The 13838-nt window shown below is 40.4% G+C and overlaps 1 protein-coding gene across 3 annotated transcripts in view; it reads right to left on the bottom strand.

Moving 5' to 3' along the window:
• Positions 1 to 1728: 1728 nt before the first annotated feature.
• YTHDC2 (YTH N6-methyladenosine RNA binding protein C2) overlaps positions 1729 to 13838 on the bottom strand; it is a 36644-nt gene continuing 24534 nt past the window's right edge. For 2 of the 3 annotated variants that reach the window (XM_061369127.1, XM_061369130.1), the window contains exons 24-30: positions 13236 to 13345; positions 8582 to 8874; positions 6887 to 7064; positions 5545 to 5748; positions 3618 to 3800; positions 2322 to 2425; positions 1729 to 2175 (exon numbers count right to left, since the gene is read on the bottom strand). In XM_061369127.1, coding sequence (XP_061225111.1) covers positions 2345 to 2425; positions 3618 to 3800; positions 5545 to 5748; positions 6887 to 7064; positions 8582 to 8874; positions 13236 to 13345 — 1049 coding nt within the window. In that variant the 3' untranslated portion in view covers positions 1729 to 2175; positions 2322 to 2344. The remainder of the gene's footprint in view (positions 2176 to 2321; positions 2426 to 3617; positions 3801 to 5544; positions 5749 to 6886; positions 7065 to 8581; positions 8875 to 13235; positions 13346 to 13838) is intronic. The other variant, XM_061369128.1, reaches the window with a different exon arrangement.

Here is a 13838-nt window from a genome sequence, read left to right as displayed (position 1 = left end):
CTTTAGGAGGGGAGGACTCTGAGACTGAATTGTCCGAATCTGAATCAGACCAAATTATCAACCCAGTCTTCCGGGTCTCTATATAAAGAAATTCCCTTTTCCACAGCTTCCAGATGATGGCCAAGTATTTCCCAGACAAATACTGCTACATGGGGGAACACACATTGCTCTAGTTTCTCCACATTAGCCAAACGGATTTTGACACAGGCACGTGGTAAGAGTTTTCTCCTTTAGTGCAGCCCTAGTGTCCTGCTGGATGTTGTCCAGTTCTTTTCACAGGTAGCCAACCTGAGCTGCTTTCAAATGCTGCTCAGTATCAATAAGGAAATGAACTGATAGATATAAGCAGGGTAATGCTCCCTTTATGTTTCTGTCTCTCTGGCTTACTCTCAAAGTAGACTCTGACCCTGCAGGCTGGGCAAGCTCCTAAGCTAACCAATTAAGGCACTCATTATAGGGTCAGGCTTGGTCATGCTGCAGCATGTACCATATCTCTCCTCTTACATCAGAGAGTAAGGACTTAACTATAACGCTGACAACTTATGGGTTTACTATATGGTAACAGGCACCAGACCAACAGCTTCAGGGATAAAAAGTTTATGTCTAAATACCAGTACAGGCAAACGTACACATCAGCAGTACAATTATCTGGGTCCTAGAACAGCAAGTCAAGTAATTCACCAAGACTGGGCTAGACCTAATAGCTGGGCTTGCAACGACTTACACGGGCATGGTTGTCAGGTAGGCACCTCTTCTCCAGACAAGTGACCAGGACTGGCCAACAAGCTTGGGGAATGCATATTCCTTGGCTGGACTGTCCTTTTTACCGCCAAGCTGCAGAAGCATGGTTTGGACTTTTTAGCAAAACATTACACCCCTCTGTGCCAGCTCTGTCCTTAGTGTGCACGGGGTCTGGGAATCCTGCACAAGTCAATACAACCCAACATTCCTTTGAGGGATGGAGACTGGAAGCATTGTGTAACGCAATACAAGCCTCATAGCTCTGTTGTATGCTCCATCTCCAGAAATACTGCATTAGACAGTACCTTACAAGGACCCAGCTAGTCTCGCAAAGGCGAAACTGACAGTTTATGTACTACACAGGATGGCAGAACTAATGCACATGGTACCCTGAACTGTGTGAATATTGTTGGTGTGAATATATGGTTAATAAGTGAATATTTCACTCATTAAAAAGTGAGAGTGTGGGATCAGAAGCAGAAAAAGCTTTTAGTTTAATCTAATAATGACTACAAACAGTGCTGACGATAAGCAGACTGAATTATTCTGCTAATAATGGCCCCATAGTACAGTATATTAATGACTAAGAAGCCAGTAATTCAAAATTACTGGAGTACGAAAGAAGAAATAAATTGAAAGAAGAAGTAAAGAAATAAAGCACGAAGACTACGCTGAAAGATGAATAAAGTTGTACTGCAAGTTAGTGAACTATTTAAACTACCATTTGGCAGCAGGCCTCCAAAAGACTGTTTCCCAACTTGCCAAAGTATGACTACCTTTAAAAGGTGAAAAATACCTAAAAATGGAAACACTGCTAGACCAATCCATTCTCAGAGGTATCATGCTCCTTTCATTTATGTATTTAAATTAAAATTTAACATTCTCCTGCTACCCAATTGTTTATATGAATATATCCTGCTCTCTCGCATTGTGCATACGGAAGTTCAACCAATACTTACAGGATCTTTCAATATATTTGGAGACATGTATTCTCAATTTATTTATTTTAAGCAAACTGCAAGATCGATTAATTCACATTACACTGGTTTCTCTCACAGATTTTATTGTGTTGAGAAAGCTTTAAGTGTAAACTGTGTATTTAAACTGTCTGCTGTGCTATTTTAAACCCACAAACAACTTGCATGTGCTCTACTGTTTCAAACTCAGTCTGGAATTTAAATGTGTTTTTAAGTATCAACTGCATGCTTCTATAAACAAACTAATTCAGTCAAAACCAGGCTGGTGACTAACATCAGGACATTTGTTAAGACAAGGAAATGCTGAAACCAACATAATTCCCCTTATTTTTCCTCTACTAGCTTCACAGCATGACTAACAACTTCTGGAGCTTGTGGTGCCACCTTCCTCCTCATCTTCATACTGCTGGCATGCTATGGGTTCTGGAAGTTACATCTGACGTTTCAACCTCGACAGCTGAAAAGAAATATAAAAAAATCAAAAGAAAGAGAACATTTAGTACCAAGTGTACCTACTTGCCCACATACTACAAAGCATAGACAGTACTGCAATGATACATTGTATATATTATAAAATCAGCAAGTAATACATAAAGTAACTACCTCTATCACATTACTTGACATGTTCAATCAGTTGAGTTTTTTCCTGTCAAAGGAATACTGTCCCAGAGCTGTAGCAACTGCTCTCCAACCTGTGGGTCCAGTTCCTACAAATGAGCAAGAAATTAAGAAGTTACCTGCACTGCTACTATTGAACATATGGAGACTAGAACAAAACTGTTAGATGAAGTTCCTGGTGATTGCTCTTAGTCTTTCTGAAAGAGCTCCTTCATTTTGCTATCGAAACATAGATTAGAACTCCTACACAGGAAAAGTTCTTTTACCAGGGTGCAAAGACAAGAACTTTCGTAAGGTACCCTGGCATTCAGGTTGTTTGAATTCTATTATTCGTGGCAAGATGTTAGTTCTTAAGAATAGAATTCCGAGTGAAAACACCACCATATATACAATGCACCACACGCTTTGTACCTGCCAAAGTCACATATTAACTAAAGAACATTATTCTCTGTACCTCTTAATTCCATCAAGTGTGGTATAGAATGTGAAAAGGCAGATCACCTGCCACTATACAATGGCTCTTGGGGGAATCATACATATTAACAGACTGTTTTTCAGATTACTAAGACTCTTTAGGTCTTAAGAGGAACTTCACAACAGAAGCACTGTTAACTCCATTACATACTACCTTCCCTTCCTCATTCCTACAACTGAAGAGGTTCTGGAGAAGTAGCAAGAAGATGATTAGGAAGGTTAGCTCTAGAATCTCTAAAGGTATTTTGCGAATGGACTGGGTAGAATGCAGAAACTGCCAGAGAAGTCTTGTGCCAATTCTCTTCCAGCTTTTTGCAGTTGCATTTAGCTTTAACACATTGGAGAACTGTCCTGAGCTTTATTCTACCTCAAATCTCAAGATTCTTTTCAGGCTTCACAGAAAATTCAAAGCTATAATGACAGACAGTTACTCGGGTGTGACAGACTACCTCAGAGAAGAAGTCTGAACCAAACAAGGAACAAATCTCTACAACCAAAATAAAAAACCCAAAACAAATAAAAAACCCAACAAACAACCAAAAAACCCCCAAACCACCAACATTTTACCTGTGGAAGTATCCAGAATTTTATTTGTTTTTTGTTTTTTTTTTTTTTTTAACGTATATTTAGCAAAAAACTGCTTTGATTCCATTACTTCAACAATAATGCATTAGCAGAATCCCAATGTGCATCAAGGAACTGTGATTCAGACGGACAGATATGTAAGTAGGGTTGAGATAAATGTCAAGGCTAAACAAGCTAACACACAATACACCAAGTAAAGAAGACTTTTGAAGAGAACATTACCTGGCCATCCCTGCTTATTTGTACTTTCTTATTGTCATTCCAAGGGTTGAGCAAATGGTGTGTAAACTGAAAAGGAATGCTTTCTTTTCGGATCCACTCCACCTTAAATACACCTCCAAAACCAGCAGATCCCCAGTCTTGACTTTTTTCACACCCTATCTCTGATGCCATTCTAGCAAAACCCTGGAGCAAAAATTGAAATATAAAAGGACACAACTGCAGCCTTTATGCTTACATTGGAATTAAATTACTTGACTATATATGAAACTTTTGAATTAGTTTCAAGGTATTCTCCCCCATTAAGCTGGACCTTTTGAAGTGTCTACACCTAGAAAGTTGTATGTGAATTTCCACTTCAAATATGCCTTCCAGGGTTTCACTACAGAATGCCTCTCAATTCATCTCTCACAATTATCAAAGTTTTTTTTAGCTTTGTAACAGAAGTGGAAAAGGTGTTGCAAAACCAGGTGAATCCTAAGGAATCAAGATGAATGTTCTACTACGTAATAATTCATTAGCTATTCCCTGTTAGTTGTAGGTATTTTTTTCAGAAATCCATTCCTTCTTTCCCATGTTCCCTCTCTGTTAACAAAATTTTACATGGAATTATGAGAGTATAGCTGTTTTTCAAGGAAAGAGGTCAAAGTTGCTTTTTTATTTCCTTACTTCAACAAAGAGGGAAGAAAAACTCAAACCACCACAAACAAAACAAACCATCACGCACCAAACTTACCAGCTATTCATGAAAATTTATGCTAGTTACGACTTAAGAGGCCAAGAGATGCAGTGCACTACGTAAGTTAGCAGCACACACTACTGTTGTAACAACAGCAGTCCTGGCTCAAGCCAGACTTAAATGGAAATTAATAAAAGGAACAGGGGAAAAATAAAGGTGGAAAGTAAAGAGACACTTGGTACAAGAGAATATTCACGCTGTTAAATCACATGAACGTCCAGTGCATTGTCAAAACTGGAAAGCTAAGGCAACATCAACCACCTATGCTCCTGACTTAAGCATGCCTTTCTCTCCCAGATTTCTTGTCTAGAGCACCAATTCAATACAGCCCATTTTCACCATTCAATACAGCAACTGCCGTGCTAAAAAGTACTTTTCAGTACTGCAGTTGCAAATCATCATATGTATATCTCACCATAATCCTGCAGTAGTGGCACCAAGGCAGCTGTATTTGGGCTAGTTCATTAGATTTTAAATTTAGCTGATTTTCATTAACAGTTCACATGAAAAGAGCTAAGTTGAACTTTATTTCTTCCTGGAACAACTGGGTTTAGCCCACTCCAGAATACAGCCAACCTGCAACTTTGCACTACTTCACTACAGGTCAAGTCTTTAACTTCAAATGGCTACAAACCTGTCAACAAGTTGTTGACAAACGCTTTGCTACACCTGAAGTAAAGAAACAGCTCTGGAAGAATCATGGCCATGACCTTCCAGCTCCTGACTTAGAAACTACAGTTCAGACAGAATAGATTTTATTAAAATTTTTAATAAACACATTTATGTATTTATTAAATGACTGGCTTTAGAAAGCTTTGACTTGACTGTAACTGCCTTTTACAATGTTTATTTTGGCAAGCAGAGCAAAGAGCAGCAATCCCTGTTTTGTTTTGATTTTTTTGTTTCGTTGTTTTTAAGAATTAATGTAGGGTCTAAACATTATTCTGACTCAAGATGCTCAGAAGCAATTAATTCTTAGCCTTTGAGTGACAAACTGACTTAGCTAAAAAGGTGTATTTCAGAGAAGAGTGAAGTACTCTTTTATCAGCAACCAGTTACTTTTGCTTGCTAATCTTTACTTCTTAGAGGTCAGAAGTCATAAGCAAAAACCTCCATACTACACACAGTCATTTGCTGCACTCTCCTAAACCATTAACCAAAGCTAATATTCAGTATTAACTAAGGACTCACCTGAAAGTGTCCAGACCCTTGAACAGAAAATATTAAGTAAACCATACTGCTCTCCCAAAAGGCTCTATTTAGCTTTCGTTCATTACTTGGCGTAGTAGACCATATACCCTTCTGTTGAGAAATATCAATGTTTTGCATGTTGCTACTTTTCATTATAAAGTACCAGACTGGCATGTTTGGTCTTGGTGAAGGAGATTTGGAAACCTGGAAATATTAAATAGAATTAAATACAGCTAAAAAAAAAACAAACCCCAAACCAACCAACCAAACAAACAAACAAAAAAAAAAAACCCCAAACAACCACCACACAAACAGAAAAAACAACAACCAAAAAAAACACAACTAGGCTTTAGTTCTAGAGTTTTAAACACACAAAGATAGAAATCTCTTGAATGCATTCCTACCCTTTCCACCCAGATTCTACAAGAAACACAGAAGCTATCAGCTGGTACTGTCTGAACTGGTTTTAAAACGTATTTTACATTCCTTCAGCACTTTCAAAACTAATAATTCATTCATTGGGGCAGCAAACAGGCCTAAATAGTCTAGTGATCAATTACAATTCTTTGAAGTCTGACACACTTTCAGACGACACAAAATTAATCATTCCAGACTGTAGCCTGAAGCAAACTACTCATATTTCCACCTTCAGGAAAAATAAGTTTCCTCCCTTTTATACTGGCTGAATTAAAAAACCTGAAGAATTAAGAGAAATTATTAAATCCTTCAATGAGTCTGTGCCTAGACGAACAATGGGGTTTCCTCTCAGTGATCTCTTCAATATTACTGCAGTTTACTATTCAAGTACACAGGGAGTTATACCAATAACCTCATTAAAAAATGTGTGCTTTATTAAAATAACCATCATTAAAAAAGAAAGCAGCCATAATAAGGCAGATAAAACAAAATTTAAAAGAGAACTGGTATCAGTGTATGCAATTTCAGAAACAGAGGAAGACAGAATCCAAAAAACTCAAAGTGCATGCACTGTATACAAATTTATTAAAGAGGAAGATAAATAATAATACACCTTCACTTGGTATTGTATCAAGTTTCAAAATAAAAACCAAACATGATCTTTTCTAGTTTGGACAGCTTTACCTCAGCAGTCCGCAAAGAGTAAAATCATTACTGTATTAAACCAGCGTAACAAGGACATCTAGTCTAGATTTTAAGTTCTAGAAATAAGTAATTATTATGCAGCTGTTAAAAATTATAATCTAAGTTAGACTCTTTATTTATCAATATAATACCTGATAGCTGTTGAAAGATAGCAGCAAATTTATTTCTGAAGATCTATTAATTCTGAAAAATAGGGTAATTTGTTTATGAGAACTCGTACCTTTCCAGAGGCTGGAGAAGGAGGATTAGCACAGGGACTTGGATAGCTACCGCTGTCTGCAGACTTCAGTGATGATTGATCTGACCTGTTGTCCGAAGCTCGTTTGGAGCGCAAAATGGCTTTGGCCTTGTACTTCTTTGGCTGGTGAAGCGCAGAAGGTGTAGACTTCATTAAAACTCTAAAAAATAAGGTAGATACAGGACATACCAGTGATTTCGTAAGGTGGCACAGAACAATTTATATCTACATATTAGCCTATTGCATGACTATATATATTATAGTAATTCCAAAAGATATTAAACACTATCTGAAAAGACACTGATCATGCACTGTATTTGAATCTTAGGGCTCAACCTCTTCTGTGACTTCTCGCCAGAGATCAAAATTTGTGGACAATATTCCTGGGTGCTCTCTCAAAAAGCAGGCACACAAATGAAAAGCTTCTCAATGAAATTACAACTGGAATAGTTAGAGTTGGAATGGACCTTAAGATCATCTAGTTCCAACCCCCTGCCATGGGCAGGGACACCTCACGCTAAACCGTAACACCCAAGGCTCTGTCCAGCCTGCCCTTGAACACCAACAGGGATGGAGCATTCATAACTTCCCTGGGCAACCCATTCCACTGACTCACCACCCTAACAGGAAAGAACTTCTTCCTTATATTTAATCTAAACTTCCCCTGTTTAAGTTTTAACCTGTTACCCCTTGTCATGTCACTACAGTCCCTAATGAAGAGTCCCTCCCCAGCATCCCTGTAGGCCCCCTTCAGATACTGGAAGGCTGCTACAAGATCTCCATGCAGCCTTCTCTTCCCCAGGCCGAAGAGCCCCAACTTTCTTAGCCTGTCTTCACACGGGAGGTGCTCCAGTCCCCTGACCATCCTCATGGCCCTCCTCTGGATTAGCTCCAACAGTTCCATGTCCTTTTTATGTTGAGGACACCAGAACTGCACACAGTACTCCAACTGAGGTCTCCTGAGAGCAGAGTAGAGGGATGGGATCACCTCCTTCGACCTGCTTGCTGGTCACGCTCCTTTTGATGCAGCCCAGGATACAGTTGGCTTTCTGGGCTGCGAGAGCACACTGAAGCCGGCTCATGTTCATTTTCTCATAAACCAACACCCCCAAGTCCTTCTCCACAGGGCTGCTCTGAATCTCTTCTCTGCTCAACCTGTAGCTGTGCCTGGGATTGCTCCGATCCAGGTGTAGGACCTTGCACTTGGCATGGTTAAACTTAACAAGGTTGGCATCAGCCCACGACACAAGTGTGTCAAGGTCCCTCTGGATGGCATTCCTTCCCTCCAGAGTATCAACCAAACCACACAGCTTGGTGTCATCGGCAAACTTGCTGAGGGCACACTCAATCCCACTGTCCATGTCAGCAATGAAGATGTTAAACAAGACCGGTCCCAACACCAATCCCTGTGGGACACCATTCGTTACTGGCCTCCAGCTGGACACGGAGCCATTGACCACAACTCTTTGCATGCAGCCATCCAGCCAGTTCTTTATCCACCAAGTGGTCCATCTATCAAATTGATGACTCTCCCAATTTAGAGACAAATATGTCATGCGGGACATAGAGGACAGTATATTCTTTCAATTGTATTTCTATTGTTTATTGTTTTATACTAATAGGAGAAAATTAAATTAAATTATGATCTACAGTCTCTACAAGATCTCAGAAGCTTACTTTTCAGCATTAGAGGAATCATCAGAGAATTCAGTTTCTGCCGAGCTTTTTTTACTGTTGGTTGACCTCCATGTAGATGTTACAGGAAGTTCTTCAGAAGTCATAGGTCTTGGTCTCTCACCAATTCCTGAAGGCTGCTGCAAACCTGCAGACTGCTCTTCAGTACTTAAAACAGCTACAATTGCTCTTACAGTTGCTTCATCAGCTTGAGACCACGGTTCAGAAGGAGCTTGCATACGACGCAGAAATAAGCTATGCCACTTCTCTCTGAGTTGCAACAGCAAACCAGCAGCCTGTAATGAATTTCAAATCTGTTAAAAGACTAGTACGAATTAGATCAGACAGGTAAGGTTATCCTACGTCTCTTCTACCTGGCATTATCTGTTATTCTAAAATGAACAGTCTCTGAACTGAAAGGCAAGACTAAAGTGCTAAAGAGGGGGAGAAAACCCCGCATTTAAACTAAGCTATTATCTTTTCCTTTCTCAGGCCCAAGATAATTTGTAAACATTTTATTTCATTTAACGCTGCACCAAACTTAAAATTATATTGTAAACCCTTTTTCACTTCAAAATTCTATTAAAAAAAACCAACCAAACAACATTTCTAAACATGTCTAGTAGAGACAGTTTTATTATCACATCTGAGAAGTCCAACTATTTCATAACCTCTTGTGGAGACCGTGTTCTCACGGGAGAATGGATAACTGGTTACATGAACTCGGAATAATCCCAAAAGATACAGCAAGGCCATGAGAGGCCCGAGGAAGTTTAAGCAAGCAAGGTAAGAGGAAGCTGGAATTCACTGAGTTATGAGAACTGTGGACTGCTGGTAAGCTTTTGAGCGCAAGTTCTCACACCTGTGCTTAACCAATTATATGTTAATCACTAACAGTCTTCAAGACATGTATCTAACCATAATATGCCAAATCACTGTAAGTGCATGTAAGAAATAGTATATAGGGAGTTAAGGCTTTGCAATAAATATCTTTTGTCTGATCACACTGATCTTCGGGTCCATATATTTTCTGCAGCAAAGGGCGCCCAACATGCGGCACCCCCCTATTTTTTATATTGAAACTGAAGGAATTAAAGCACATGGCACCGAAGAAAGTGGAAAACACAGAGCCACAGGGATGTCGGCTGGGCTCAATCTGGCAGGACCAGGATCAGGAGGTAGACGCCCTGGAACGGAGCCTTGTGAACCCAGAAGACACTGTGCAGTGCAAATAACGTAACAGCCGATGGGTCTGGAAGAGGATTAGGATGGGGAATCAATTAACTAAAGAAGAAATGGTCATCCTTAAACTCTTCCAGCATAACCTGTCTGTGAGAGGGATAGAGTATGATGATACTCTGTTAAAAAGACTATTTCTCTGGAGTAAAGAAGAAGATCTGATCCAGGGGGTTAAGGAAGCCTTTGAGCCTGGGACTTGGGAAAAAATCGCTAAGGAAGAAGCCTCTGTTTTATGGATGTTTTCAGTCCTTCTTAAGGTGAAGGGAGTAACCTTTAAAGAGAGACTTAATGCTGAAATGGTTGAAGACCTGTTATCCAGAGATTGATGAGTCTACCATATTTGAGGTCTCTTTGTGGAATGGTGCAGGAGTTGAACTGTGGGATGCAGTTACAAAAGGCAATGACACTGTGAAAAATTTGTTAGTTGTTCAGAGATCTATTTTAGAGATGTTAAAGTAAAAAAATGAGATCGTGGAGCCCAGTCATCGTTAACCTACCTGCCCCCCACCCCCCCGAACCTCCGCCAGTTGCCACTGCAGCTGTGAAGACTGAGAACAGAGATGATCCTTTTGACTCAGGCCCTACTGACCCCGAGAAGGAGCCTGTGCACGTCCATCAGACTGCTGTTGCTGCTCCTGAGGTTCTGATGCCTGATAATTCTGATGCTGACCTGGATAGTCCTTTTGACCTGGAGCCTATTCATCTGGAAAAGGAGCCTGATTTATATCCCCCAGATCCTCATGTTAAATGCACAGCTGTAAAGGGAGAAGCGAGACCAGTGGGGGATGCAGGCGTATTGTGCGCTTTCCTGGTGGTGTTATGTGCTGGATCAAGACCCACTGTGGGAAGGTCTCTCGTATGCTCTTATCAGGGGTATCGGGCAGACTGTGACGGACCGTGGACTTGGGACCCCATATACAACTCATATGATACAGTCTCTCTGTGATACTCATGTACTAGAAGTTGGTAAAGATAAGTACGTCCAGGTTTCTATCAACCTTTGGAGACCTTTATAGATATTGCTGGCCACTTCTTCCAACATAGGCTGGCCACCTGTGTCGGAATGAGTGTGCATTTTGGTCAGTATAAAAGCCCAAGCCTCATGCGAGGTGGGGGAGGCAGAGCCCCTACGGGGACACCCGCTAAGGCTGAGCCTGCCACCTCACACTGTGATGATGCTTCTCAGAGCTGGTTTCCTGATAGTCTTCACAGGGTCCTTGTGCCATGTTCTGTGTGTGGGACTGTGTAGTGGGAGTAATGATGCAGCAAACTCCTCGACTGTTAACAATGTGCAGTTTAACCTGTCTATTTCTCAAGAATTGATAACCTGGAGGAGGAGGCATATTTGTCTCCTCCTGCCCACAGGTCCATGGCGACTGCCTGCAAAGTTTGTCAAGCCTTGCCATGAGCTGGACAGACGAGTGGAGGAACCCCATGCCACAGCTACAGGAGCTGACCGTGAATACCTCAAGCAGAATGAGATAGAGGAAGAGAAAAACCAATGATTGTAAAACATCATTTGGGGGCAACTGAAAAGTAACAACTTGAATATGTGTGCTTGTAAATTATTAGAGGCTGTGATTTTGTCTATAAAACCACCTGTATTTACTAGCCAGTTGCTAATAAGAAACTACACCTTGTATTGTATGGATTTGTCGCTTGCAAAAGAGATGTTAAAGCATGCAAATTTGCAGCAGCTGCTAGAAAATGCTAAGGCAAAAGCTAGAAAGATTCTAATACAATGGCACTGTTATAAAGCAGGTAATGGAACAAACTAAGAGCGTGGGAGAACTCCACCGCTAAGAAATTTCTTTGGCTAGTCCCTCGCTGCCATCAGCATCTTCAACATGCTGCTGCACCCTGTAATAGTTACTATGCTAATGTAAATCTGTGTGTGCTTTGCCATAGTAGTGACTTGTTACTGGATGAAGCAGGTGAAACTCTGCATTGACAACAAGGTGCAAGGACTGAGGTTGACCAAATGCCTGCTATCACAATCAAGGGCAAGACTGGGCTGGCCTCTGTTGTTTGCCACCAAGAAGAAACTTTAGCTCTGCTGTTGGCTGAAACCCAGCAGGCGTGGAGCAGTGGGGACACATGCCATGCCAGACCTTGATGTGAGGGATGGCCACCCCTGTTATCAGAGAGCCATGCAGGAGGAAAAGGGCACGCCCAGCAGCCTGTAGTTGGCATATGTTGGAGATACGATCTAGCTCAAATCCCCTGCTCAAGTAGGGTCATCCAAAAGATACATAAAACTAAAAGGGGGAGGTATGGAGACAGTGTTCTCACAGGAGAACGGATATTTGGTGAACTCCGAACAATCCCAAAAGATACAGCAAGGCCATGAGAGGCCCGAGGAAGCTTAAGCAAGCAAGATAGGAGAAGCTGGAATTCACCAAGTTATGAAAACTGTGACTGTTGGCAAGCTTTCAAGGTCAAGTTCTCACACCTGTGCTTAACCAATTATATGTTAGTCACTAAGGGTCTTCAAGGCATGTATCCAATCATAATATGCCAAATCACTGTAAGTGCATGTAAGAAACAGTATACAAAGAGTTAAGGCTTTGCCATAAACGGCTTTTGTCTGATCACACTGATCTCTGACTGAGTCTATATATTTTCTGTGGCAACCTCTAAACTACTCTATCTCCTGCCACAGTCACAGCTTCTCAACTGCCTGAAGACTTCAAAGTGTTAGCTTTTTTTTTTTTTCCTTTTTTTAAAAATCTGACAGCAACTTTTTTTCAGTGACTCCACCTTCAAGAGCTCTAACTTGTCATCCTCTCAGAAGGAAATACACAGTTGTGACTGTTCACTCAATTCCTACTCACATTTTGGCTAATACAGCTCATGCTATGGCTCAATGTGTGCTGGGAGCAGTTCCATTATGTCAAAATGAGAGCAACACAGAGGCAGGTCAGGTGGCCAGAAAGAGCTAAAGGCAGCCACTATTACTTCTAGCTTGCTGTCTCCTGCAGCCATTATCTCCAAATGACAGCTTCATCAGAATCTACTGATTTATGGAAAGGACCAAACGTCTAAGCTGGAATGTATAAAATATGAGCTTATGCAAAAAAGCTTTTGATGTGGATCCAACAGCAGCTGGACTACTGAGGCTTTCCTGTTTCCCACTGTGATACATGTGATGCCTGAATCATGATGGAGGAAGGTAGACTAGTGTGGGCAAAAGGGGACTGAGCTCCTGTTTGTTTGATTTCTTAATGAGCTCATTAAATAAAGGCTAAGTCTCAGAGTATCTTATTCCATAAATCTGAAACCCAAACAGTCTGTGACAGCCACTCTAATAGAAAATTCTTGGTTACCTAAATATTTCAGGGTTGGTTTTTTTTTAGCAAGATATGATATATATATATTCTTCTAAAAGAAACAAGCATTGAAGCAATACATTACTTACTTCAGGGTCCAGTCTGAAGTGCAGCCATTCATCTAGTTTCAGTAGTGCCAAATTAGCAGTTGTTTTGTCCTCTACTTCACTATCACTGTTATCATTAGATAACCCATCCCCTGAATTAAATATAAAAGGTATATTAACATTTCTGTATTACCTCCAATTACATACAAAAAAACTGAACACTACTGTATTATCAGCAATAAACCCATTTTCCTTCTAAATTTTATTTAAAAATGTAAATATATGTAAAGCCACTTTTTAGTTTCTGCAAATACACCTGAGTGAAGTCTTTGCTTCAGTTAGCAGAATTGAAGCATCCAGCCCTGTTGAGGTCCCTGCTACGTAAGCACTTGTACTGATACCATCTAACCACTCATGTCCCTTCATCAGGATCAACAAGCCATCATCAAAACTCTGTGTGAAGCTGCTTGCAAAACCATGCATTATGCTTTATTTCCTAGTAAAACAGCAGATTTACAGACCCGTTAAGAAAATATAAATTATATACACACATGGCTAATAAGTAGGGTTGTGATTTTTTTTTTTTAAGTGTAATTCAATCAGCATAACACTATTTTAAGGGTAACAGTTTAAGAGCATGACAGG

This window comes from Neopsephotus bourkii, unplaced genomic scaffold (assembly GCF_033783945.1).
Source record: "Neopsephotus bourkii isolate Nb327-2 ecotype Australia unplaced genomic scaffold, CSIRO-AGI_Nbou_v1 NB_1476, whole genome shotgun sequence".
In the NCBI taxonomy this organism is placed as follows: domain Eukaryota; kingdom Metazoa; phylum Chordata; class Aves; order Psittaciformes; family Psittacidae; genus Neopsephotus; species Neopsephotus bourkii.
The sequence above is the reverse complement of the archived record's forward strand: the minus strand, read 5'-3'. Positions and strand labels throughout refer to the sequence as shown.